Below are 27,387 nucleotides of genomic sequence, written 5' to 3'. Positions count from 1 at the left end.
CTAGAAACATCAAAAAACACAGCTTCGAAAGGGCGAACCCTCAACTGGGAATCCAGGCTGGCAAGACAGACAACAGAAAGAGGCAAGTCTTGGGACTCCAAATAGAAATTTAGTGAAAGATAAGTCATGTCCTATCACCTTTATCTGTCTTTTAGAGAAACTGTACCAAGCAAATTCAATTGACAGAAAATTCCTGTGTGCTTAAGGGATTAATTACTTATTGGACATATTGGTATCTGACTGTCAGCTTGTGTAACGTCCCTAATGCAGATGTTTGGGCACTGACAGCAGAAAGCACTGACAGTAGACTCTATGAGCAGCTAACCTGTAGGATAAAATATGAAACTCAGTTTAAATGTGTAAGCCTATATATTGCTTAGCTTGCATAAAGTCAGAAATGCACTCCACACTAAGACAAACAGGGTGATTTTCACAGTGATGTGTCTGCTCCTGTACTGGACCTGAACATATACCTCAAGAGCAAAGCAGTAAATTCAGAATAAGCACGAGACGTTAGGGTTTTGCTGTCAAACTAACTCTGGATACCACCTGACATTCCAAGTAACAAACAAGGTTTGTTTCTTCTATTTTATAGTTACTAGTTATCTGTTCCACTGTTAGTGTTATTTGCTTGCAAGAAGACTACTGGAGAATAAAGAGCTGTGCTCATTGATGCACATACTCCTGAGCACTCTTGCTGCTTTACATTTTTATACGAAGGCCTGATACTCTTTCAGTGCTTTCAAGAGAAAAGACCAAATGATGAAACTGCTTCCCATCTTGTCCCCAGCTTGCGCACAGATGATGATGGTGATGCAGCAGAACTGGCTGGCAGCAGCAGGTTGTTTTCCTAACTACAGGAGAGAGACATAGCTTTTACTATATGCTCCTCATGCATGCTCAAAAGTACTGCTTTCACATTACTAGCAGCTCATGGCTGTAGGTCTTCTCTTTGCAAGAAAAGAAGCTAGGCTGTTCTAATAATGAGATATTTTAAAGAAAGATGAATTACTAGAGGCACATAGCATTATTACTGCACCAACTGCTTCAAAATGTATGTCAGGTGTCTAAATTAGTTCCAACACTGGTTTAAGATTTAATATTAGGAAAGAAATTGGGTTCTTTAAATTTACCTTCTGAATTTTGAGCCATTTACTGCTCATGTTTTCAAGGCTTTGCTCACAACTAAGCTGTCCATTTCTGAAAGACTCTCACATCATCACAGGGCCACAGCAGCTAACTTTACTACAGATAAGCCATGGTGATGGAGCAGAGTAAGCGTACTGACTGTGCATTACAGAAACCACAGAAAGAAACAACAGATACACCAAAATTTGGCATTCTATCTTTCTCTTCTTCCTGTGAATTTCTTTCACCTGGGGGTTTGCTGGTTTGGACCAAATGTCTCCATTCTTTCACAGGTGATCTATCCCACTTTAGCAGGAAGTCAAAGGAAAACACCAGCTCATGATGTCGTAGGGAAAAAGGACTGCTCTGGCTCCTGAACTAGTGATGTAGGAATGACAATGGAACTGTGTTCAACCTAGATAAAAGGCGGCTAGGGGCAGATCTGACTGCAGTCTTCTGCTCTCTAAAAGGAGTTAAGAGTGGAGACAGAGACAAACTCTTCTCAGAGGGACACATCAAAAGAACAAGGCAATGGCCACAAGTTGCAACAAGGTTAATTCTGATAACAAAAAGTTTTCACAGTGAGAGTACTCAAGCACTGGAACAAGTTGCCTGACAAGTTGTGGCCCGCCATCCTCAGATATGTTCAAAACTTGACTGAAAGTCTCCCTCAGCAAACTGCTTTGGCTCAGGAGTTAGCCCTAATTTGAGCAGAAGGTTGGATCAGATGACCTCCTGGGGTCCCTTCTGACCTGTGTTCTCCAAGGTTCTGTGACAGGCACAACACAGTTTGTCACACAGCTCACATACACAGTGACACAGTCAACAGACAAACCTGGTGACGAGCACTTAGCTAAGCCGCTTACTTCAGAACCCTGGTGCTTGAACTTCCTTTGTGATGCCCAGCTTTTCTCCCCACCCTTCTGCTCCCACAATACAGGGTCTTGCTCAGATCATCCTCTACTGTTCTTCTATGTACTTGTAAACACTTTGGATTTCTGCTTCTTAACATATGATGCCTGATTATGTCAGGATTTCTTGGAACTCTCCCAGAGAATCACCTGGTAGGGTGTGTTCAGCGGATGGTATCCATTTTCCCTTCAAACCAAAACCAAGTGCTGATGGCTTCCACCTGAACTTGATAAGGAGGAAATCTTTGGGATGCAATGCTAATGAGAACCTGTAGCAGACATAAAACCAATAAAAACTGCAGTTAATCTGAAACTATCTACTCTCCCACTGCTTACACCCCACTGTTAGTCCACAGGCGCTAACATGTTCTGTTAATCACTGAGTTATTGTCTTAACTTATATTTACTGTTGAAGTTTTCTGGGTTTATTCAGACCTGAAGAACAGATGTGACAATGGATCAGGAGTGCCAGCACACTCCACTGATACAATTCTCATGAGAACAGTGTATGATAAACACTGTCTCTGAGAGGCTACCTTCCAAGCAGTTACCCACCTCTCCACACAGACAGACAAATGACTTACACTTAACAGCACAATTAAGTTTGGATTTGGCTGCAGAAAGCATGAGACCACTTTGTTGCCAGCATCCAGAATTCTGCCGTTTTCTCTTCCAGACTTAACTAAACCCAGCCCAATTCCAGGACATCCTCAAATCCTGGTCTTTAACAGAAGGATTGGGCTTTGTGTCAAGCCTTTCATGTGCTACTATTCAAAATATCATTATACGGCTATTTTCAGCCTCCAGGTGTTTCTTAATACATTAGATACAACAAACTTTCCTTATCCTAATCTCTGTGAGCTTAATTCAAATGGATTTTAAATGTGCCAAAAGGCAATTCTTACAACTAAGATGATAAGATCTTCAGAAAATCCCAAGAACTAGCTTCTGAACCTACAGAATGAGTATTTGCCTCTTTTACTATTCTTATAAGGCTGACCTCTGAAATACACTTCCCCTTTAAAGTCAGTGTCCTAGCGCTATTTTTATTCTTTGCTGATTTTTTTTCCCCCTCACCTGTCTATAAATATTAGAGGGGCAAATTTCACCAAGTCTATCTTTTGTCTGGCAAGCGCTATTCATGGGACAATTCAAAAGACACAGGCATAAACTGAATTAACAAGCAGACATGCTATTGTTACACTCCAATGTTATTTTCACCCACTGCGTGGTAGATCCGGTAGGAATTATAAAGAACAGCTTAAAAAGCGAGGCTGGACATCCAGCCACTCCATTCAGAACAATGGCTTCACGTTTGCCTGTAGCTGCTTTTGCTTGGAAAGAGCTTCTCTTCTAGGCAGTTTTCTAACAGCGATTTAACTTTCCAGGCTTAATCCAAGAACTTTATGCCATTTTGATTTTGGTCAGAAAGTTTCTCAAATAATACATTCAGCATCTGTCTTTCCAAGAGCAAAGATGAAGGAACCGTTATTTTATCAGTCATCATGCGTAACCACTTGTTAGATTTATTAAACTGAATATTTGCTATCTCTTTGTGCTTTTGGAGGAGCTAATTTCTGACCTAGTTGTTGGTTGCTCTAGCCACTGTACTTAAATGGCCTATATTCCTGTCCTAATTTTCCTTTCTCAATCTACAGTGCTCCACTTCGCTAAAAAATAAATTAAAAAAAAGCCAGTTTTGTCCATTTCTTTCTCCCCCGCAGAGAAGAACCTCTGATCCAAACAACACAGGCAAGTTTATTCTGTACACCAGAATCATCTCTCCCTTGTGTCGGGCTCGTAATGATCATCAACATGAAACACCACCACAACACCTTGTGTGTCTACCCATAAGCCAGCAAAGAGCCATGCAACAGCTACGCCTACCCCTGCTATTCATCACTGCCTGGTGCCAGAAAGGGCTTCTTTAAGGTTGGGAATGGCATGAGCACAACAGCACTGCTGGGGACCTGCTTTTGTTCCAGGAAGTGGAGAGAAATTTGGATCTGCATGCAAACACTGTGGCACAGCCAATTCATTACTAAATGAGTAAGTAAATAACTGGGGTATGACCATAGGACATTTGCACTGAATTTAGCTCTTTAAAAAATCTCCATTGTTATTGCAGATAACATTTTAAGTCTATGATTTATCGACTCCATATAGTCTACCAGTTGCGTTACTGATAACAAAAGTGAATAATTGACATGACTGAATAATTGAGACAGTTCAGGTGACCAAGATGACTCAGGTTTCCCTTTTCAGTGACACAAGAAATGGCTGGACACTGGAACCTCTATTTTCCATGGGGAGACACAGTTGATCATAAACAGCATTCTACTTCACAGACTTTGTTGACCATAACACAGATCCCACAGCCATTGTCAAAGTTCAGACACACTTAACGGTCCAAGCACAGAAACATGCTTTAATGGTCAACTCCCAAGGTAGGGTAAGCCCTTTATTTACTCCAAATTAAGCCAGCTGAAATCCTGTCCCTTTGTGCATATTCACTATGCACCTCAATGCTAACATTTTAAAAATGTCAACTGTATACAATAAATACTTTGACAACAATTTAGACAGACAGTAGATGCTTGGCTTGTTTTCTAGGGCTTATGCAGCAAGCTTTAAAAACAATCCTATGGGACCTTTTGCACATATAAAAGGAAAACGGGAAATTCCCTAGACGCTGAATCATCACAGTGACAAGTTTGAAATGACTGATTTTAACACTATCATTTGTAGTTTTCCTATAGTGCCTTAGAGGAAGCAAAAAGACTGATGCTAGACTTTGAAAGAACAACAAACCAGACAGAAATACCAAGACAAACGCAGCCACAGAAGAAAGTTGTGCAAGGTGCATTCCAAGTTAAGTTTAAAATCCTAGTGGAATTAGCAATGCTTTTAACACAGCTGATTGTCTTGCAATGAGGTTCATACAGTTTAGACTCATTATTTTTCCTACTATCACAAGTATTTTACTTATACATTTAAGAACAGTAAGTCAAATTAAAGTCTACTTTAATAATTACAAAGTACAGAGATTGCAAGTGGCATTCCTACTCTTGGAAATACCTGGCTTTTTTTTAACCCTATTCTTCCCCTCCCCAATTTGATGTGCATGAGAGACTTTAGACAAATAAGGGAAGAAAAATGACTTTACAAGACAAAGAGTTGAAATGAACTACTCAAAGTGCTGGCAACAGCTCATTGTAAACCTGGGAAAAATAAAGTGATAAAAATCAATTTCTGCAAACAATGTTTCACTTACAATGTTTTAGACACTCTATAATAGCAGAAAGAAAAAAGGTCACAGTGTCTTAATTTTAATACAATAGTATACACTTCAAGAGAACTTTGTACATACTTGTGCCTTCACATTTCAAATTTGTGCTGCAGAAGTGACAAAGACCTTTAGAATTCAGGCACATAATAAATAAACCAGGAACAACAACGTGGAATCTTAGCCTACAGAAATAGAAGAGATTTGTTTACAAGCTGAGTTTGCATTCAGAGTGTTTCAGCAGAACACCCCATGCAGGAAACCTCCTGAAAACGACCCAGGTGATGTAAGCTTTACAGGGAAATGAAGACTAAACTACCCAAACGGCTCCATTTGAAGCTCTTCTGACTAGTAAGAAGCAGCCTGGTAACTCTGAGTTTTCACTCCCCCCTCCCCTTGCAGGAGGAGCATTTCCTCGCATACTTTTGTACCATCTGTAAGTGCAGGTCAGCAGCATTACAAGTGCCCAGTGTACTCTCCCCCCACTGCAGTTTCCCATGAAAGAATGACTAACTCATGCTGTTCATAGCTCCTCCTGTTGCCAGCAATGCCATTGAAAGGCACCAAAGAAGGGCAGGAGAACAATGACTGTGCAAGGAAGCGGAGAATAAGCATCAGAAAAAAGTGAGGGAAGAAAAGGAAAAGGCGTATTCTGCTCTTAGTTATGTCTGGCAGCTCTGGATTCATGTAACAGATGGGAGTGCAGAATTTGTCCCCTACAGAGACAAAGGGTGCGGAGACAAATACTTAGGATTCTCACTTGGACCAGCTATTTAAATAGCCTTAAAAAAAATTTAAAAATCAGATAAACACTATCTATGCTTTCCCTACAGAGAAGGAAAGATTTCCCTCCAACTGCAAGAGAGCCTTTTTATAACTAACCATTTGTAATTATCCATTTAAAAGAATTAAGCCAATTTGCTTCTACCCAGAATACAAGCTAAGTTCTGCAGCCTGATGTGGAATAGGAGCACAGATGTACTCCTGACCACTACCAGAAATTACAGCAGTCAGCACAGCCGAATGCTGTAACAGCAGAAGTATTATTCTAAATCCAAACCATATTATTCCAAGTTTGTACTAGTAACTTGTGAACAGAACCGAAGGCAGGGGGATGAGATAGACCCCAGCTACATTCAGTTGTCATGGCTCTATTTACTTAATTAGAACCTGTGATTATTTATACAAGCTGAACTGTGCCCCAGAGTTTATAGGCAGAGGTGGGTACAAACCCAGTTGCATTAGACATGGTTAGATGCCTACCCGAACCCGAGGAAGTAAACCTGTAATAGGTACTTCCCACCCACAAAGGGCTGTAGGAGCTGGGTCCCATAATAATAAACACCATCATTAATTAAGAAAGTGGAGGTACACCTTTTAATAATTAATAGTGAAAGAGATCTTCTAAGACAAAGGGCAGTGGATGAGAATATTGAATAATTCAGCACTATAACCAAAGGAACAATGGCACAGTAACTTTAGATGTGAGCATTTGCAACAAAATCCAACAAAAACATTTGATATGCTGATGGCTTCTTGTGTTCAGGAAAGGGCATACATTCAAGATACTCCTTCCCATCGAGTGGGCATCAAACAATTTCTGAAACTAGTCTTCACAACAAAATTAAAAGCAGCTGGTAAAATTGCATTGCAGCAAGTGACTCTATACTGGGCTTCGGCCCTGACAGCGCCCAGAAGATCAGAAGCGTGGCCCAGTAAAGGTAAATCTCCAGTCAGTAAATCTGCATTTCCAATAGGCCAAATTAGCCACAACATCAAGTCAGTTTAATTAGCAAGGGGAAAAAAACCACAACAGATTTTTCACTCATCCTGTCACTTCACAAAGCTCCAGCAGCACGGATAGTCTGTGTCTGTCAAATTTAGAGACAAACAGAAAGCTTCAGCAGCTGTTGAGCATTCAGATTTAATTTGTGGTCACAAGTATTGGAGAATTTTAATTTGTTGCCTGGCTAGCAGCTGAGAGGTAGGTATACATCAGTGAAAAAGCAACAAGTCTTTGTTATTGCATGAGAAAAAATGTGTATTATATTTAATTGCAGAAGGCTGGCAAAATATCAAAGAGCATGGAAAAAAAGATCTGAGTGACAGACCAGGAAAGACAAAGCCTGCTGCTGTTCAGCCTCTTTCTGTCTCACTGCTGGCAAGGATTATTAGCCTGCTTCAGCTTCCCTTAGCAGATGGAGGCCAGCCAAATTACATAAAACAAAATGCTTTTGGAATTTCCTTCTTAAATTGTTTTGATGACAAGTTCCTATTAAGAATTGTTGTGAATTCATCAGAAAGTAGATGCAGCTTCCTCTGCTTACTAGGAACTGACCATCACTTCTTCTCTGGCACCAAACCCTGATTAAGTAGAATTACCACACTACATACCCTCACAGACATCCCAAGGGGGGAACGTTTGTCTCTTTGTGAAGCCCAGCAAAATGAAAGTATCCTGGACACTAATCCTGCAACACATGTACACACTGAAGGTATTGAAGGCAGGTATTTGATTTGCTGTATTGACTATAAAACATCACACAGCAGAGTCCAGCCCATGGCAACTGGGGACAGGATTTTGGAAGGTACCAGTGAACTGGGACACCATTCAAGCCAATTAAAAACAGTAACAAAAACTTGGTACTGACTAGTAGGAAGTTGTCAATAGGTATGGAGGATTTTGACTACCTGTGAGTAAAAATATTTAACCCTCAAACTAAGGAAGTGTACGGATGTGGAAAGGTAACAAGAAGCACGGTGGAAACGTGACTGTTAATAAAAACTTCTAAAAAATTTGGGAAGAGGAACAAATATGTAGATGAGCAGCTGGTGAAACAGTAGTCCAAATACTTTACTGCCCTGGAGGAGTAAATCCCTGGATGTTCCCTTTCGATTACCCGGGGTCATCGATTACACATCTGTACCATCATGGAAGCGGCAAGGAGGAACCTCTCATTCCCTAAACAACAAAATGGCCGAGGAGATGCCAAACCGCCACCGAGCCCCCTCAGGTAAGGCCCCAGCGCGTTTCCCTCTCCCCAGCTCGTCCCGCCGGCGGGACACACAGCCAGCGGCCAGCCCCCTCCAGCAGCGGGGCAGGAGGCGTTGCTAGGGCTGGGGACCGGAGCCCCGAGGCCTGGCAGCTCCCAGCGTTCCATCCCGGGGTCGCCGAGGCCCCAGCGGCCTTCGTAACAATAGCGGGAGAGAAAGCGGCGGGGTCGGCACCGCCCCCGGCCACAACCGGGGCGGGGCGGGGCCGGGCCCTGGGTGCCCGCAGATAACGGGGGCCGGGGCCGACGGGCCGAACCGCCGCGCGCGCGCCCTTCCTCCGTCCCAGCCCCCTCCGCGCTTGCTCATTTGCATATCGTTACCTTTGCGCCCGGCAGCGGCCAATCAGCGGGCGCGGCGGCGCGCGCCGCTCACCTGCTGCGGCTGCGGCCGCGCCCGCCTGCTGGCGGGGGGCGGGGTGGGGCGGCCCCCAGCTGCTCGGTTCCCCGGCGGCGGCGGCGGCGCGATGGTGTGCGGGGGCTTCGCCTGCTCCAAGAACTGCCTCTGCGCCCTCAACCTGCTCTACACGGTGTGTGGCCGCCGCGCTGGGGCGAGGCGGGGGGGCGGGAGGGACGCGGTTGGCCTCGGCGGGGTCTCCCTCGTCGTGCGGGTGTCGCCGCCGGGTGGGTGGGGAGGGGAGGCGGCAGGGCTCGTTCCGGCCTGAGGCGGCCTCCGCCCGGCGGGCTGGCGCTGAGGGGCCGGGGGCGCTCCCAGCCGGGGCCGCCGCTCAGTCGCGGCCTCTGGCTGGGTGGGGAGGGTGGCACCGGTCCGGCCGGGCTTTGTCACCGCAGGGACGTGGCGACTCCTGGGGATCAAAATCCAGGGTGGGCCGGGAGCGGGTGGCAGGGCGAGCGCTGCCTGCCCGCGTTGGGGGTGTCACATCTCCCCCCGCCGGGCCGGGCCGAGCTGGTCTGAGTAGGGGGTGGCCCCGTGGCGAGGGGAGGCCCGGCCCGGCGGTGCCTTTTTTCCCCTGTCTGGAAAGGTCGCTGCGCCAACCCAGGCGTGAACGAGGAAGGGTCTATTTTGTTAACAAGTGCAGTTCGGTGAGTGGCAAGTGTCATGGAGGTGGTGTCTTGGGTCCTACGAGACCCGTACAGGCAAAGCACCTTGGAGAGGGAGGGGAGTGTGCTGGAGAGGCCCCCAGCTGCCGAGTAAGTCAGACTACTTCGGGGTGGTAAGGAGCATGTGTGAGGGGGGGAAAAAAAAAGCCATGTGCTCAACTGAAATAACTGATTTGCTGCCCCAGGCAGGTGCCTGCGTTTGTTTGGGCAAGTTGGAGGATGTGTTTTCAACAGAGAAGAATAAAATCTCCAGTTTTGGTATAGCTGTGGTTTTTTCTTCTCGTTACTTTAAAATGACACGGAAATAGCAAGAAATGGGACTACGTGTAATGGCTTCCTCTTACAGCCCTTCTGGAGAGGTAGTATGTCCTCTAATGTTTCACGTTAACAGCCGTGCTTGGGGATGACTTTCGGCACACTGAAATTGGGGTCAGCTGGTGCTTGCGGGCAGTTCTATCAGTGCTTTTCTGAAAGCACTGCCTGACCTCGACGAAAGGCAAGACAGGAAAACAAACAGGTCTAATGTTGTTCATCAGAACAAACAGTTCACATAGCTGGCGGTTACTGGACCTGATGGTAATCACCAGGATGGAGCATGGATGGATGTAGAAGTGCCTGTGCTGAAGTCAGAGTTGTTTCTTATTATATTCTTTCGATGTATGAGGTGATCCTTGTTCTGTCAGAAAAGAGCGGAACAAAAACCTTAATATAGGCGAGGCAGTGCTACTGCACATGCTTCCTTGGAGGAGCTTGCAGAGTGGGGTATGTCCCTGAAAAAGTGTCTGCAGCATTAGGGAGCCCAGCCTACCCTCTATGAAGGTCACCCGGCATCCCTGTGATGCTACAGGTTGCCCATGCTACCCCTAGCCAGAGTAGAGAGGAGTAGGGAGGCATTGCCTTGTTTGGCATCTGTAGTTGGAGGTAAATTTAGTGTATGTAGACTGTCATGATGAAGGTGAGTTAAAATCATAAAATAGCCCAGGTTGGAAGGGACCTCAAAAGATCATCTTGGCCAACTTTTCGTTGGATTGCCCCGTTCCAATGGATGGGTTATAGGTGAATTGTCACATACTGATTTCTCTTTTCAGTAAACCAAAGGTTAATGCAAGACTTCTTTTTGCTGCTGTTGTTGTTACTATTTCTTGAGTGACAGAAGTGTGAGAGAAGTCTGGATCTTTCTGACATGATACCTGCACAAATCTCATTTTGATATCCTGTGGACAGCAGGTGTTTTTTTCTGAAGACAACACTTATTCCTACAGCCATATATTAACTAGGTGTAAGGGGTCTGGTAGGTCTTTTGCACATCTTTGGCTTCAGCAAGGGTGGGTTGATCTTTAGGACCTCTGTAGTTCTGTTTGTGATACCTGTAAAATGCACCTGTGACCTTAATCTTGCTCTGATGCCTCCTTGAGTAGAATTTACTTTGTGGGTGTCACTTGGTATTCTTTCATCTGACCTGTGCAGAACATATGTTTTTGCTGAAGGAAGGAAGGAAGGCTTCTTTGAATTATAGTAGCTAGAATATCTGATTATTATTACTTCTGTTGCTTGTTAATTATAGGCAAGATACAAGACTAATGCTTTTAAATTCTGAGTTATTCTGAGAAATAACATTTAAGGTGTTTAGTTGGCCTGGTAGAGTTGATCTAGCAAAATGTGTGCGCTTGTCTGTTTCTTCGTTAGACAAAAACCTGGCAATACAAGTCTTGGATTGCAACAGCACAGTGAATGATGGGCTTATTTTTTCCTGAATGGAAAAAAGTACCAAAGACAACCAGAGCAAGAACTTCATCGTCATCTTTTAAAATGATGTTAATTCACAGTGATAATTGGTGGGAAGGGAGTAGTGGGGGTTAGAAGGGATATAAGGTCAAATGGGTAACACTTCTTGAATGTTTTTCTAGCAAGCATTGATGTGTCTGTATCACATGCTTGGAATGAATTAGCTCTCAGAACTGTATGGTGGGGGTTACAGTTTATATTCTGCTTTTCTCAAAACGGTCCTAGGATAGGATATTGGAGCTTGATTTTTTTGTGGGTTCTTTTTTGAATGCTGTCTTGTTTTACTTTTTATGATAGTACACCAAGAAAAATATATGTCCTGGCAGTAATAAATCAGTTACTGGCTTAAGGCGATAAACCAGAAACTCACTATCCTAATTGCTCGCTTAATATTGTTTTCAGATGGTACTTTGCTGATGACTTTTGGTTGTTTTCTGGACTAAGTTAATGTCTTTAGGCCCTGATTCTATTTTTAAATTTATTTTATATGCGTAAGTCTAGCATCTATGCTGAGTCTTGCTGACTTCAGTATGGTTCCTTGTAATTGAGACTACTTGTTGACTCTGTGTATGTAATGACGTGTATTGCTGGAATGACGTGTCTTACATGGAAGAACTGTCTGCATACAAGGACCTTTAAAATACTGGTTTTGAGTATCTGACCAATTTTAGGTTTTTTTATTCAATCATACTAATATTTCCCATCAAATGGCAAACCCATACAAACTATTTAAAATGCCTTTCCACAGATTTCATCCGAATTCAAGGATGTGTACATAACTCAAGGCTTCTAATCTTCCGGGTATGAGAACCCAAGATGCTGGCTCCACCAATAATTGCTTGCTTTAACCAGACAAGGATTTCCTTAGGTAGACAGTGTTCCTTCCAAGGAAGTCTTGAGTAATTGTGTTGAAGCGTGAACAGTTGATACTTTATTTAAAATCAGATTCTCATAAAAAATAAAGGAAGTTCCTAGGCCCTAGCTAGTGATGAAAGATTGAAGTGGTAGCTGAGCCACAAGATTAAACATTTTAAAAAAAAAAAAAATACTGACAGTTAATTTGGATGGTGTGCTGTTTTTGTCACCCAAGCAGCTACTTAATTATTGCTGCAGCAGCAAACATGAACTGTTTGTTGTCAGTATGTAAACATCTTGCCTTTGTTTTGATAAGCAGGCTTTGAGTTCTTCTTACACCTAGAGTGGCCATTTGATTTAAAGTAAAACATACGGTACTTTTACCATTAAAAATGTGTATTTTTTAGTAGCACAGAGTTCATGCCACAAAAGCATCCATGTTTCCTCTTAATACTAGAAAGTACATTTGTCAAAATCATTTACTTTTTATAATACTTTGCTCTCTGAACTTGTTTTCTAGACTGTCCTGGTTTTTGCATAACTTTCCAAAGCATTGTATTTGAAAGAGGGGTTTTTTTTCTATTGCTGCCTTTTGTTCTCTGAGTGCAGTATTTATTGAAAGTGTAATTAGTGCATTTCTGCCTTCTTTATCAAAATTGCTTTTCCTGTATTATTGAAGTATACAAAGATGAGTACACAAATTTTCAGATTTGGACAGCATGTGTTTGGCATGATAGATTTTTTTTTTTAATAGCACTTGTCTTTGTTGCAGCATTCCTGATGCAGAGGAGTGAGCATGTTCCATCTTCTGTGCAGATCTGCTAACTCCATCTCCCTTCTCTCTGCATAGGGGAAATCTAGTGTTTGAGGCAGGGTGAATATCTGGATTTTCCTAGGGAAAAGGAATGTGACTTTGTTTTCTGATAATTCCTGACCATTGTAGTGGCTACATAGATCCAGGTACTAGCAGACAGGAATTAGAGAAACACAATTCTTACCTCATGTGCCAGTTTCTGTCACAGTGGTAAATGAACCTGTGATCTCTGACTACAATTCCGTTTTGGTTTGTATAAGCTTGTTTTCAGCTGTAAGAAGCAACCAGTAAATAGCCTGCTATTTGCTGTGTCTGATGGTCTATGCTCAGCATTTAGGAGTGCAGTGTCAAGAGTTTGCCCCAGCACCAGCCTGTGCTGGGCTGGTCTAGCTCACCATCCGAACTAGATGCTCTACAGATGGGGCAGGTTGCCTTGAAGCCATTTCTGTCATTCTCAAGGACATTTTGAAGGTGACAGTATAAGCTCTGCTATCTAGTCTTGAGGTGTAAATAAAACAGTGGTGCAGAAGCTCTCAGGTATGTTGCAAGGAAGGTTAATGTTGGTCATGTCAATTTAGTCTTGGTGGGGTTTTTTTGTTTTCATTGGCTTTTTGGGAAGGTTTCTATGCTCACTGTGGTAGAACATGGAAGAGTGACTGTAGCAAAAATATAGATGCATATTTTAAGACTTTTCCTCAGAGCTTGGGAATGCCCTCAGCTCCACTGTGTGTGAGTTTATAGCCAAAGTGACAGTGGTTTGTGGTAGCAGGTCAGAATTGAGACATATGCTGGATCTGTAGACCAGGTATGAGCGGGTTTTGTTTTTTCACTTGTCTTGCACAGAGTGCTTAGTGGCATTTAGAGCTAGGAAGGCAAACTGCGTAGTGAAAGAACTGGAGAATGACAGGGCACAGAAGGAGGAGGCTATATGGAACATGGTATGTTTTGATACCACTTTGGGTGGAATCAGCCATCCTCGCGGTGCAGATGGATACTTTAAAACCAGCACAATTTAAAACCAGCACAACCAAGAAGCCCTTTGAATGCCCTGTAGTAGCCTTGTAGCTTAAATCATTAGTTGTGTTCCTTGTACTGTTGCTTTTGTGTTGAGGGAGATACATGTGTGGAAGAAGGATCTGTGGGATAGCTGGGCTTCCTGAAAATGTTTTGCAACTTCTTAAAAAGCAATGAACAAGCAAGCAAGCAAAAGTAAGCATTTCAGAAGATTGTTGTTCCTGCTCCACAGCAGAAAACTTCGATTTCCAAAGACTAGGGAGTATAAAACCAGCTAAATCTCACTGCCATTTTAATGTGAAAGAAACTTGTTACATGGTCAAAAGCAATTAGATCTTAATTATTGGCCAATAACATGAAGAACTCTGAACAAGGGCTGAAACTGAAAGAACTGGCTTTGGTGATAAGAGACAGGAATGCTGCCTTTCACATAAATTGCTTGTTCCACATCATGTGTCTCAAGGCTGTTCAGTAACCAGACTACTGATCACTCTTCATTTAAAGAAGTCACCTAAAGGTGGAAGATTGTGCTTTCTGTTATCTCTGGGTATCTCCAAAGGGTTGCTTTCCTTACTGCTTGGCCTTTACTTTGCTTTCAGTAAAGCCGAAGAAGTACCGTAAGGAGGTAAAAGTTGCTTACAGTTGGCTAGCTTACAGCTCAATTTAGCTTGGTCTCAACTTGCTAAAGATGCACCACTATATACTGCCTGTTGTTTTAACGTGGTGATTTTTGATGAAGTGCAGAGAATCGATAGAATTGTCTTGTAGATTCTCTGTCGCTGTGCGGAAAGGGTTGACCAAGTTGAAGGAGAGGGTGGTGGAAAGCTCTACCTTCAAAATACATACTATTTGAGGTTTAAACTTTAAAGCCCCCTTAAAAGAAGTAGAATATGAACTTACATGTGGAGAGAGAAGTTAGGGAGGATGTGTTTCATCATGTGTGTAATCTCTCTGGTTTTAGTTCCTGTTCCATATCCAGCCTGACAGCTATTCTGTAAATATTTCCTTTGCTGATACCAGTGTAAATGCTATATAATCTCTTTACCTGGGAATGGTGAGGCTGTATTTCTTGAAATTTAACTTCTGAAATGCAGTTTTTACTGGCTCCTTTTTGAGCTGAGGCTACAAGACAACAGTGGGAACACAACTTCTGCGTATGACTTCCTTCCTAGTGAGCAGTTCAAGCTAGTTGAAATACTGAAAAGTTGCTAGTTAGTCAAAACAGCAGATTTGCTTGTGGCTTGCTGTTGAAGGAAGAAGGAACTGGTTTTGACATTTGAATTGTTTCTCAGTGGTGTTGTCTAGAGAAATCATTTGTCAGTAGCTTGGTTTCTTTTTGTAGTGTAGACTGAGCTTGTTGATAAGTACACAAGGGGTAAGTGTGAAGAGAAACACTTTTTTCCAGTACAGGAATGAGGGAAGTTAGCAGCTATATGCAAATGAGAACTTGGATGTAAAGAATAGAGCAAATCATGATTTTTTTTTTTTTTGGTAGAAGTAGTAATTTATGCAGCAATAAGGGGAAAGAGAACCTGAGAAGTACTGTAAAGGCTAATGCTTTAATCACGTTAATAAGAAGTTACATGGAGAACAGGACAATCAAACTTGTGATGACTTTACCTCTGTGACAAAGAAATTATTCTTTGTCTACAGATTGTTATTTTTGAAACATCTCTGAAGTTCAAGTGTGTGTGTATATATTTATAAAAAAAATATAATGGAAGTCATCTAAAGTGGAGTCTCATCCGTTCCTCTGATCTTGAATTTGCAGACCCTAAAATCTTTCCTATAGAGATGCTGACATTGAAGTAACATCTTGTCTATTGGCAGTATGATTGAATTTTTTTTTTCTTTTGACTCCATAGGAAAAGTACTCAATCTACTGATCTTTACTTAGGATTTGTGCTACCTATAGGTTTGTTCCGGTAAAGCATTTACTTGATTTTTAAATGGATGAGTTTATATATTGGATTATGCAAAGCCTGTGTTTGTGTGTGTGCTTTTTAAATAAGGTTGCTAGGGTTTATATCGATGGAGAAGATAGTATACAGTAAATGAGGATATTAATTTTAAAATACTAGCTGTCCCTGTGGGGGACACTAGCTTTTCTGCCTTGTGGACAGTATGTGCTTGTAGCATCTTTCTGTGATAAAATTGCTAGAGCTTGAGATTGTAATAAATACTTTTGCTCTTGATGCCTGTTGGCTTTCTGTGTAAACATGCCTGAAGTGAATGGGACCTTTTAAATCACTTCTGAGAACAAGACTTGTACTTGTGGTTTTGAAGCTAAGTACTTCTGAAAAAATCAGTTGTTGATCTTTTATAGAGACCTTCTTACTGCTTGGAAGAAGGTGTTCTGTTGATACGGGTTTAGGAGTTATTTAATGAGTTAGATGGTACAGAAGAGTCTTTGGTCAGTGCTAAATCTGTCTCTTACCGGCCTGTTAAAACTTTGATTTTGGTGTGGAGAGTGGCAAAGTTTCCATGGTGGAAGAGCTGGCTGTGGTGTGTGGGAGCATTGGTTGGAAGGGACTTCTGGGGCTCATCTGTACAGGCACTTGCTCAGGGTGGGATTATGAATAACATTTGTTTGCCAGCTATGGCTTTGTCTACTGAGTCTTGAAAACCTCTGAGAGCAAAGATTATCACCTCTCTGAGTATGGCACCAAACCACCTTGCAGATGTTTTTTCCTAATGTCCAGTCTGAACCTCCCAAGCTGATATTTGTGAGACTGAGAAGAGTTTGCTTCCGTTGTTTTTGTAATGCTGCTTCAGTTGCTATTAGATTATCCCTAGGATGCCTCTTTGTCAGACTAAACAAACCCAGCTCCATCACCTGCTTCTCAAACATCATCTGCAAGGCTGCAGGCCATTTTGGTGGCTCTTTCCAGGTTCTCAAATTTCTTTTCGACCTGGGGGGCTTGAAATAGGACACAGTATTTGAGCTGCGTCTCACCAGCGATGTGTTTCTTTTGATTGCACTCCTCTTTGGCTTTCCCTGTTTGCAATGAGAGCAGACTTTTGGCTCATATTCAACTTGGCAACCAGTTTGATCTCCAGATCTATCTCAGTAAGACTGTTGTTCAACCGGTCTGTTCCCAGGCACCACTGAGGCACCCCAGGAGCAGAATTTTGCACTTCATAAGGTTCCTCTTGGCTTATTCCTCAAGTTTATCAAGGTGCATCTCAGTTGAACCTCTGTTTGGAGAGTCAATCAGTCTTCCTTGTTTAGTATCATCCACAAATTTTCTGAGAATCCATTCTGTTGTAGCACCCACATTGTTGATGAAGATACTGTATAATATTGGCCCTAGAATCAGCCTTTGTGGTGCTTCTTACCTGGTACCAGCTGGATGCTGAGCCATCGATTACTACCCTTTAAGCTCAGCAGTCCAGCCTGTTGTCATTCAGTCTAACAGGCTATTTCTCCAACCTGTACCTTTTAGCTTACTAATGGGACTACTGTGGGGAACAGGATCAGTCCTAATTGCTAAAAACTGGACTGTGATTTCATGTATTTCTGGTAGATTTATCAAGCAAATGTTTCAAGTGTTAGTAGCCGAGACTAGCTTTATGTAAGTAAACTCATAGAGGTAAAACGGAATTTTACAGGTACTTCAGTCTTCCAAGTATGATGCTGTTTTCTTTGGGGGAGTTCTGATGCTGTGAAATGTGGTTTCAGTAAAATAAAATGTGACATTCAGAAGCTTTGTAGAGAGTCCTTTTTCCTTTATTTAACAGAAATGGGTGAGTTTTTTATAAGTAAATAAAGCTTGTATGTTTAGAATGTGCATATTACTCATTTAAAAGTAGTCAGGGTCTCTAAGTAATTTTGTTTCAAGTACATTGTACTACAAAGTGTTAGCAGCTTCACTTAGAAATATATAAATCCTTTTGTTTCAAAACACTGGATTAAGCACTGTTGAGTAGTCATTTCTAGCGGCTAAACAGTGCGTAACGCTATGAGCCTTGCATTGTTTCACAGACTTGTGAAACCCCTTCCCAAAACAGCTTATTTTTCATGTTTACAGTAGTGTGTGTTTACTTTAGTTTTTCACATTATGGCACTATATAACTCTATATATAGTTTTATTGCTCCTCATTCAGATAGTCCAATCTAAACCTGAAAATGAAGGAATAACCATAATTTCATCTTTCAGTCAACATGTAGAGGAGTCAGGAGCTTAATACTAAATCTTTTTCTGGTATGGTTTGTAAACTTGCAGTCTCCAGTTTTGAAACATGAAGTCAGTTTCCCATGATTTGAAGGGCCCAAAATTGGAGTAGCCAGTAGGTATTTTGACCCAAATCATGTGTCTGTCTGACTGGATACAGCATTTTCACATTGCTTGCCAACCAGTAGCATGGATCTGTGATCATACTGAATTTCCAGATGTTTTAGGGAATTAGACAATGGACAACTTTGTCATGTGAAAGAAGAGAAAATACAGCCTTGGTGTTATGGAGGTAAAGCTTGAAAATGAGGCTGATGGCTCTAAAACTAAAATGTGATCAAAAGAGACACTAAACTCTTTTATGTTATTTTATTTTTTGAAGCTGGTCACCTGATTCCTGAACATCTGGGGTTCAATAATGGGTTTAAAAACCAGAGAGGCTTTTTCTCCACCTGAAAACCATAACAGTTCTAGATTCAGTAATGTGGCTGTTCTGCTAGAAAAGCTTTTTTGGGCCAGGGGGTCATAGTAATAACTTAGTGTCATACACACTAATGTCATGTACATATCATCAGAATAATGGAAGCTGAGTAACAGCACCAAGAAGTAACCAGTACTCTGCAGCTCACACACTGTATTTATCCTGTAGGTGTTGTAGGCACAGATTTTGTTTAGGTTTCATATTTTTCTTATTAACCTATTTCTTAGGTTTCTTAAGAATAAAACTTATTTAATCTAATTGTTTTAGATCTCTTATGAAACGAGCAAAGAGATGAACAAGTACACATTTTGGTATCCTGGAGGCAGATTGTTGAAAATAAAGATTTGTAGTCATAGCTTAGGCAGAGTAAAGAAGCATTGGTGAAAATGATTAGGAGCAAAGTTTCTTCTGCTTTTCTTTGTGAAATAAATTGAAATTTGATAGTGTCTTTGAGATTTTTTTTTTTAATGAGATAACACTTTGAAGAGCTGTGTAGTGGCAGTGTGAGTTCAGTGCTTAGAAGTTGGTGCAGAGCATGGGACGTCAGCCAGCACTTTCTGATTGGAAATTGGGTTATGGGATTTCTTTTGTTGTTCACTTCTGACGCTTATGTGGGAAAAAAAAAAATCTTACCAGTGGTATGACACAATGAAATAAAGTGAATGGGCGTAGATCAGAACAGGTAGGTCTTGCCCTTAACTGTCTGATTAACAAGGCTAATTTTTAATGTAATAACATCAGGAAGTTTATAGCCCTGTGCAGCATGCATTCAGATAATCTGTCTGTGGCAGAGCCAAGGCTTTTTATTTTGTTTTTATTTTTCTTCCCCACTCTCTGTAATTTTAGATTCACAACATCTTGGCCCTGTGTTTTGGTTTAAAAATACATGTCATTTAAGGCTTTTTGTTGAAGAGAAACAAATACAAATATGAATTAATGCTAAAACTACTGGTATTGAACAATTCCTTTGAATTTTATATCATTCTTTTGTCTCTTCATGGGGTAAGAGAGGTGTAGGTATGACACACATCCTTCTTCTTGCAGACTCAAATTTCTTGTGTGGATTACTGGCTTTTTGGTAAAAATGTTTTTTGAGATGTGTTCCTGTGTGAACACATGAAAAAAACACCCAGTGTGTTTTGACCTCGATGAGCATCACTACTTGTTTTACTAGCTTTCTTGACATTATCTTAGATTTCCATGCTTCAAAAGCAGCATTACATAGGTCAGTCTTCTAAAAGGTAGTTAAGTTGGAAAAATATACAGGCATATTTGGTATTAAAACCAACAGAAATGCCCTGCTGTAGGGTAACTATACTGAAATGATAAGTTGGAAATTTCCTCCTCTTTTTTCCACCCCTCTGGGTAAGCAATAAAACATCCTGAGATATGTCTTGTTTGAATGGAAACTGGGTGAGCAAGTGTTAAGTGCTTGCTCTGTGTTTGTTGTCAGATAAAGCCAAGTAGTTGGACTAGACCAAGCTTACTGGTTTGTTTTGTTGTTTTGGGTTTTTTTTTTAAATAATGATACAACTTCTGGGTATTTTTTGGTGAGGTCAGGGTTTTGGAAAGTTAAAACTTGCATGTTTGAACGGTGTTATTTAACAAGAAGGTAGTGGGTGATACGTTACACTTAGGTCTAACAAATGAGAGTGGTCGGCATCTTGTGATTGGACATCTGGGTTGGCTTTTTCTGCTGCTTCCCTCCTGCTGTACCTCATTACAGATTTCTCTGCAGCTTTTCATGTTGGAATATTTTTTTTTTGTTCTGTGTTTTTGTCATGGAAACAGGAAAGGCTGGAGCTTCCTGCCCATATAAACAATAAATCCCAGTAAACTAACTGGGACAGATTCTGCCTGCCTTCCCTGAATACCATCTTTAAAAGGAAGGAAACAGCATAAGTGTGTTCTGGGTATTGAAATAGGACTGACTTCATAGTAGAGCTATTTTCTTGAAGAAATATGTAGTGGAGACAGGGCACCTGTATTGTTCTACTACACGAAGTCCTTGAGGTACAGATCTAAAAAGTATTTTTATGTGTGACCTTGTTAACTTTGTGTTATATCATCAACTATGCAGAAGCTTCTGCAATGAATTAACTGTATTCCTGATAACAGTAAGTTATGGCAAACTGCACTTTTTTACATGTTCAGAGCTGTGGAGCTGTATATCCTGTTTTCTTTAAGTACACTGCATCTGTGTCAGAAAACATCTGGAATTTTCATACTTCTTCCACTCTGTGAATTAAAGCCAATGATTTTTAGTTTATTTGTCAGTTCTGTTATAATCTACACTTCAGTGTAGTGTCTCTAGTCAGTCACAGATAATGCAACATGGCTTAACTTGTAGGTAGATTAAGTTGTAACAGCTCCACATTAACAGTGTTGAAGAATATGTGTGCCTTAAAACATCTGGCACTGAAGTTACCTCTACGGTGAAGTGGAGGATTGGTTTGTTTAGGGTTGTGCTTCTCTTTGCACTGGAAAGAAAAATTGTACCTGTCTAATAACAACTTTAATGTAAAGAATGTGGCTATGTGTAGGTTGAACCTCTTTTAATATGCAGACTAACTTCTTGTTTTCTGTTCTCTCCAGCTGGTGAGCCTGCTGCTGATTGGAATTGCGGCATGGGGAATCGGCTTCGGTCTCATCTCTAGTTTCAGAGTTGTTGGAGTGGCAATTGCAGTAGGAATCTTCCTTTTCCTTATTGCCTTAGTTGGATTAATTGGTGCGGTGAAACATCATCAAGTATTGTTATTCTTTGTATCCTTCTGCTGCATTACGTGGATTGCAGCTTGATTCAAGCCATGTGAACAACCTGCTCTGTCAGCTGAGACTGTGGAAGGTGCTTTAGAAACAGAACAGAAATTAACAATCTTTTTGGTCAAGTGCAGTCTAAATTAAACTTCCTTCCCGTTTAACTTTATTGAAGCTTCCTACTTTCTCCCTTGTTTGTGCTCTGAAGACAGAAATGTTCATGTGTCCTGTTTTTAAAAATTAAAATATTTTAATTTTTTGAGAGCTTTTTATGGTGGGTCACTGTGTCATAGGTGCCTCTTATAACTCTGCCTTGGTGTAGGGTTGAGCACACAGTATGTGAACTATTAATGTACGGTAGAGAAAGATGATGCTTCCAGATAGCGAGCTGCTTGTAGCTGGCAGGGGACTGTGTTGTGGGCTGTCAAGAAGCACTTTCTTTTCATACCTAGTCCTTAATTGCAAACCCAGACTAGAAATGAGCATAGCTCTTCTCAGTGTGCTTTGCTGCCCCTTTATGCTTACTGATGCTGTGTAAGCAGTCTGTGGTGCTGCCTTGCATAACAAAATCGATCTGTTTGGATGAGAAAAGAGATTCATCAGATAAAATTATTTTTCTGGTTGTGGTCTATGAATAAGTAGCGACCTCCACTTTACAAACAGTTTAATTGCTGAGATAAGTAGCCAAATTGTGAAGACAGTGGCTGACTTTCAAAATGTGATCTTTAGTATCGAAGTTTGTTCTTTTTGTTCTATACTGTTTTCAGATGGATTAGTCCAAAAGTGTGTGAGTCTGTGTTTCAAAAGCAGCTCTCACTTTTTTTAAATCGTGGCTAAAGTTATCTTTTGTAATTAATTACAAGAGTGTCATTGAAGAAAAAAAAAAAATCTGAATATACAATACCCAGAAAAATATTTTCTTTACTACTTTAAGTGAGGTATCTTGGAATGACAACATAAGTCCCTAAAGCTGGAGAAAGTGCCTGTAGATTTTTCTCTCACAGCTCCTTTTATTAACCTCTGCTCATGTTGTCTTGCTAGGCAAGAAATACCTAACCCAGAAAACCCAGCTATATATAGTAGTAGCCAAAAAGAGATAATATATGGTGATTGAGTTCTGGGAACATTATTTGGGTCATCTTTTCCACGTCCAGTCAGAATTTACTTTCTATATTGTTATCCAATGAAGTAAGGAATACCATTAGGCATATGCGTTATAAAAGCAAAATTAATTTGAGAGTGTATCCTTAACTACTATTTCCAGTACATGATTATTCTTTTGCTAGTCTTTATTGTCCAGTTTTCTGTCTCCTGTGCCTGTTTGGCACTAAACAAGGAACAGCAGGTAAGAAAAGTTTCCTGACTTCTCAGTTACCTATAGCATAATACTATAATATATATGTACATACACACACATTTTTTATATATGTATATACACACATGCACACATATATATATATATATAGTCTTCCACAAAATGGGGAGAGCATATTTTAAGAAAATCAGCATTATTCTTTTAAATAAGGACTAGACCTTAGGCAGTCCTTGGCTGTGGTAGCTAGGAAGAAATACATCTGGGTTCTAAAATTACTTTCAGCTGTCTTTTTTTTTTTTTTAAATGGTTTTGTTTTTAAGCTTTCTGCATAGGTTTATGGTCACAAGTGTAGCAGCATGGTTATATCATGTGTTCAGCAATACCAGATAAGCTGATGAAATCTACAGTAATCATAATGTAAAGATGATAAAAACACTGAATTGTTCCTGTGTAACTGAAAAGGTCATGACTACGTTAAGAACAGAGGTGACCCTTAAGTATGAAAGTAAAACCAGCTTCCGTGAGGTACGGAGACTAATTCTTACCGCATAAGAAGCAGGCAAGGGTACAGTGACTAAATAACCAGCTTCCGACATGTAAGCATACTTTTTGTTTAAAGTTAGAGCAGTCCCAGTTAGATTAGTTGCATGTTCCATTAGTAGTGGTCTTCTTGGGTTTAAGAAAAAGGAAGGAAGAAAATTAATTATAACTGTGAACGTGCTGCTGCTAGGTGCTGCTATTTCATTAACTACACACGCTATTTGAACATTCAAGTCATTCTTTAACGTATCATCCTGTTAGACTTCAGGATCTGAAAGTTTCAGTTAGGGAATTATCAACTTGGCCTAGTATATTGGTTTCCAATGAAATGCAAAGCAGTTCAATTAATATAACTTGTATTTGCTTATGCCTTCTAGAGTCAACTTCTAGAGGTGGGATGGAATAACACTAACAGTGCAAGAACAGATATTGAGAGAAATCTGAATTGTTGTGGATTCAGAGTTTTTGACCCGAATGAAACCTGCTCCTCTGTAAGTTCTTCAAGCATGAAAAAACTTACGGCTTCATTGTGTTTGTTCAGATACGTACAGCTGTTTACACGGTTGCAGAAAGCAGAGTTTTTTTAAGAAATGTGTAAGGTAGTTGTTACAATGATACTAAGCTCTTTAGTTAACTTACTGGAAACATAATCATACAGCACCCTGCAAAGGTTGTACTCCATTGTCATTTGTATACTTGCTTGTTTGGAGTCTTTTAAAACTGCTAGAGTTTTGTCCATGGCTGGCAGTCTTTTCTGCACCTAACTAGATGCTTTCAGTCAGTGAAGTGTCATCAGAAAATGGAGTGCACATCTCTGTATCTGCTACAGGATTGTTTTAGAAGTCGCCAGTGTCAACCATGTGCGCCGATAATAGAAGAATATTCTGGAATGGTGCTGAGATTTGTTGGAGGCATAGGACTCTTCTTCAGTTTCACAGAGGTGAGTAGGAGGTTAGAAAATAGAGTGTTTTTTATCCACTTGTAAGGCTTTGTTTTGTGAAACAGTAATTTTAGGGAGTTTATTACAGTTTATCTCAGTACTGTCTTGGGAGTCAAATAATTGGGTCAGATTTTTCCAGGGTATCAGCTTGCTTAAGTATGCCAAAAGGAGGGCTTGTCTTTATTCAACACTGGGAGTTCTCGCAACTTTATGTTATTTAGACTACAAGCCACAACTGGATACCACAATAAAATGTGGTGCTATAAAGTTTAAGTTTTGCAGAAAGTCAGTTATTCAGGTTTGCTATTCTCCAAAAGTAGTAAAAAGAGTGCCATTGCTTTACCTCGTTCCCCTGTTCTTCCCACCTCCCCCCACCTGTGCACACACACAGTCTTTGGGGTTTTTTGGTTTGGGGATTATTTTTTTTTTTTTGTGCCTCCTGTAACGCAAAGGTATAGTTTCATGATGAGTGAACTGTACTTTATATGTCAGGTTAAAAAGGTCTTTGACTCTTTGCTTTAGTATCCAGATGATACATATACTTGCTTTATTGATTGGTGAATAAAAATCCTTGGAGCAGGTCTTTCATAACCCCACAGTAGAGCATGTGAAAATACTCTTCCTGCTGCTTACTGCAGTTTTCAGAAGGTTTGTAGGTATTATGGCAACAAGAGAGATACAGTGTCTTAAACAGCGTCACTCTGACATCTGCCCTCAATTTCTCTACTAAAAATGTGAAGCTGTTGAAGGGAGGAAGGTGGTTGGGGGAATGACAGGATTTGAAAATATACCAGAAAAATAGTGTTATAGTTAAGTGGTAACTGTAAAATGAAACGATTTAGAGGATTTTACCATTACACTAAAAACAGGTTTATGAATATTTGTCATTTGGGGAGGGGGAAGAATAATTTAACACTAGACAAACTGATAAAAATATTTTGCATTGCACTGTGGACACACAATTTTTGTTTTTTGTTTTGTTCTCTCTGCTAGGTATGAACTCTTTCTGAGAAGGTGCATTCTTTTTTCTAATTAAGAAAGCTGGTGTGTGGTTGTGCAATTTCAGCAATAGTGAAATACAAAATGTGTACTGGAAATTCATTGTCAGGATTTTGTTTAAAAGAAATTTTGTAAAACTGATGGAAGATGGGGTAGAGACCTCTGCTTAATAATGTCTTTGGTTTTTGTTTTCAGATTCTGGGAGTCTGGCTGACCTATAGATACCGGAACCAAAAGGATCCCCGTGCAAACCCTAGTGCATTTCTTTAAGTTTATAAAGGACTGAATCTTCTCTCTGCACCCTCTACTTCAAAGTACTGATTCTCCGTAGTTTGATATTTCTCCGTAATAGGAATTCTACATGTACCCAAAAAACCCCCTTTACTTTCCGTAATAAATTTGTAGTTTTCATATTTAATTTCTCACTGTTTTTCTCCTAAGAATCTCTATCTTGAAGTAGACTGGTGCATTTGGTAGCTGGGCAGAGTCAGACTGATGCTCTGAACTGGTTAAATAACTCCGTTAAGACTTCAGTAATTGATGTGGTGAACTCTCTCCAGTGAATTTTACAGCACTACTGGCTTCTCCAAAAAAACCCGAAAGTGTTTTCTGCTGTATTAATTGCTTACAAATATCTCATGATTTCTCATTAAAATGATAAAAATATGTGGTGGATGGTTGACTGTATGATTTGATTAGACTTTAGGTTGAACTCTAGTCAACTTTTTTGTCTTAATGATGATCTCCCACTTTCCTGTTAAGGTAAAAATAGAAGCTAAAGGTGTTATTTTCCGTAGTGCACATAAATGTATGTTAATGACTACTGTAGTCTTCACCCCTCCCCTTCCCTCTTTGTTTTGGCTTTTTGGTAGCTTTAGAATTTTGTTGAGAATAAACATAATTCTTCACTTTTTAATGGATATGTTCACTATGAGAACAGTGAATGAAGAAAACCAGGAGAATGTAATCTGCAGCTGATTAACTTGAAACTTTTTTTTCTTTGACGAGTGAATGAAGTTTGGTATTTGCACAACATCAGAATCAACAGTGGTCTGACATCTTTAATGTGAGAAACTTGATGTCTGGAAAGTTGTTGTACAGCTAACTTCTTCAGATGGTGTAAAATTATTGTTGTAATCACTCACCAGTGTGTATTCCTCTGTCATCCAGCTAACAGTCTTGATTTCATGAGAGATTGAATGGTGTGTAAAAAAGAAAGAGGAAAAGAAAAAGTAAAATAAGAAGAGTGATGATTTCCAGTAGTTTGTTTGTTTGGTTTTTTTTAAATAATTAAAAGTTGGAACAGTATGTTACCCATGTTTTAAGTGTTGTCTGAGCTGAAGGAAAGCATGGTCCCTCTTCCAGCTGGTAATGGAAGTGATGCATCAGCTGCAACATCAGACATCTAAACACCCAAAGTGCATAATATTCCATTTGTTTGTAATCCCACTGAATTGCAGACCTGAACTGCACCTTTGCTTCATTCAGTTGCTGCTTCTCGAGTTGTAGGCAGCTGCTGTAGCCTGAAATAACAGCTGTGTGGGAAGGAAGGGTGGAAGAGTATTCAGGCCATCTGCCAAGGAATACAGCAGCTGAGTGAGGTGAAAAGGAAGATGGTGAGGGCAGACAGAAGTGGGTTCTCAGACAGTCTCCCTTTACTAAGGAGATGCCTCCTTACTCCTGCAGAGGAGGCAAAAAGAGGTTGAAATACATTCCCATTACTTTCAGACTTTCATGTGCCTAGTGAATTACCTGTGCTCAAGGAATTGCCTTGAGGTTTTAGGTGGGAAGAGTTGAACCTGAATGCAGGGGGGTGTCAAGAACTTGCTAAAGACAGCTTCTGGTCAGGTGTAGCTGGTTCTTCAACATCTGCTGTCAGCGCCATCTCCTGGTGGTTGGTCTGTGCATTACTGCTTCGTATGGTGAGAAATATTGGTGTCTGTTTCCAGCACTTGTACATTCAGTGTAAGAGTCCACTCATGTACTGAAAGACCTTAAAGGGCCTTCAGACTATTACTGAACTATAATGTAAATATACACAGCTCTTTTTCCTCAAGCGCTGTCCTGGTTTGACTGACTAACCAGCCATTCTCAATACGTGTCTAGAGGATGATGATCATCTTGTGGCTGTCTATAGCAACAGTTAGTTTTCTTAGCCTAGACAGACTCCATATTTTGTACATTACTATAATAAATTAAAGGAGGAGTCTTATGGAGAGGGTGTATGAAGCTTAAAATAATACCACATTGATGCTTCAATTTTGACTTTTTTTCC

General features: G+C 40.6%; 1 protein-coding gene across 2 annotated transcripts; it reads left to right on the top strand.

Moving 5' to 3' along the window:
• Window positions 1-8,717: 8,717 nt before the first annotated feature.
• On the top strand, window positions 8,718-26,371 carry TSPAN13 (tetraspanin 13). Of its 2 annotated transcripts, none has more exons than XM_074863357.1 (6): window positions 8,718-8,905; window positions 21,157-21,324; window positions 22,583-22,663; window positions 23,551-23,664; window positions 24,003-24,113; window positions 25,308-26,371. In XM_074863357.1, exons 1-6 carry the CDS (start codon window positions 8,843-8,845, stop codon window positions 25,380-25,382), a joined length of 612 nt encoding a protein of 203 aa, XP_074719458.1. In that variant the 5' UTR covers window positions 8,718-8,842; the 3' UTR covers window positions 25,383-26,371. The 2 variants fall into 2 exon arrangements, with proteins under 2 accessions (XP_074719458.1, XP_074719467.1); XM_074863366.1 differs by lacking the exon at window positions 8,718-8,905 and adding an exon at window positions 9,511-9,527.
• Window positions 26,372-27,387: the final 1,016 nt, after the last annotated feature.

This window comes from Strix uralensis, chromosome 1, assembly GCF_047716275.1.
Source record: "Strix uralensis isolate ZFMK-TIS-50842 chromosome 1, bStrUra1, whole genome shotgun sequence".
Lineage (NCBI taxonomy): Eukaryota > Metazoa > Chordata > Aves > Strigiformes > Strigidae > Strix > Strix uralensis.
The sequence above is the reverse complement of the archived record's forward strand: the minus strand, read 5'-3'. Positions and strand labels throughout refer to the sequence as shown.

Coding starts and splice junctions, on each gene's coding strand:
- TSPAN13 (XM_074863357.1), top strand. CDS start 8,843: ATGGTGTGCGGGGGCTTCGCCTGCTCCAAGAACTGCCTCTGCGCCCTC. Junction 23,665..24,002: donor CGAATGAAACCTGCTCCTCT/GTAAGTTCTTCA, acceptor TATCTGCTACAG/GATTGTTTTAGAAGTCGCCA. Junction 24,114..25,307: donor TCTTCTTCAGTTTCACAGAG/GTGAGTAGGAGG, acceptor TTTTGTTTTCAG/ATTCTGGGAGTCTGGCTGAC.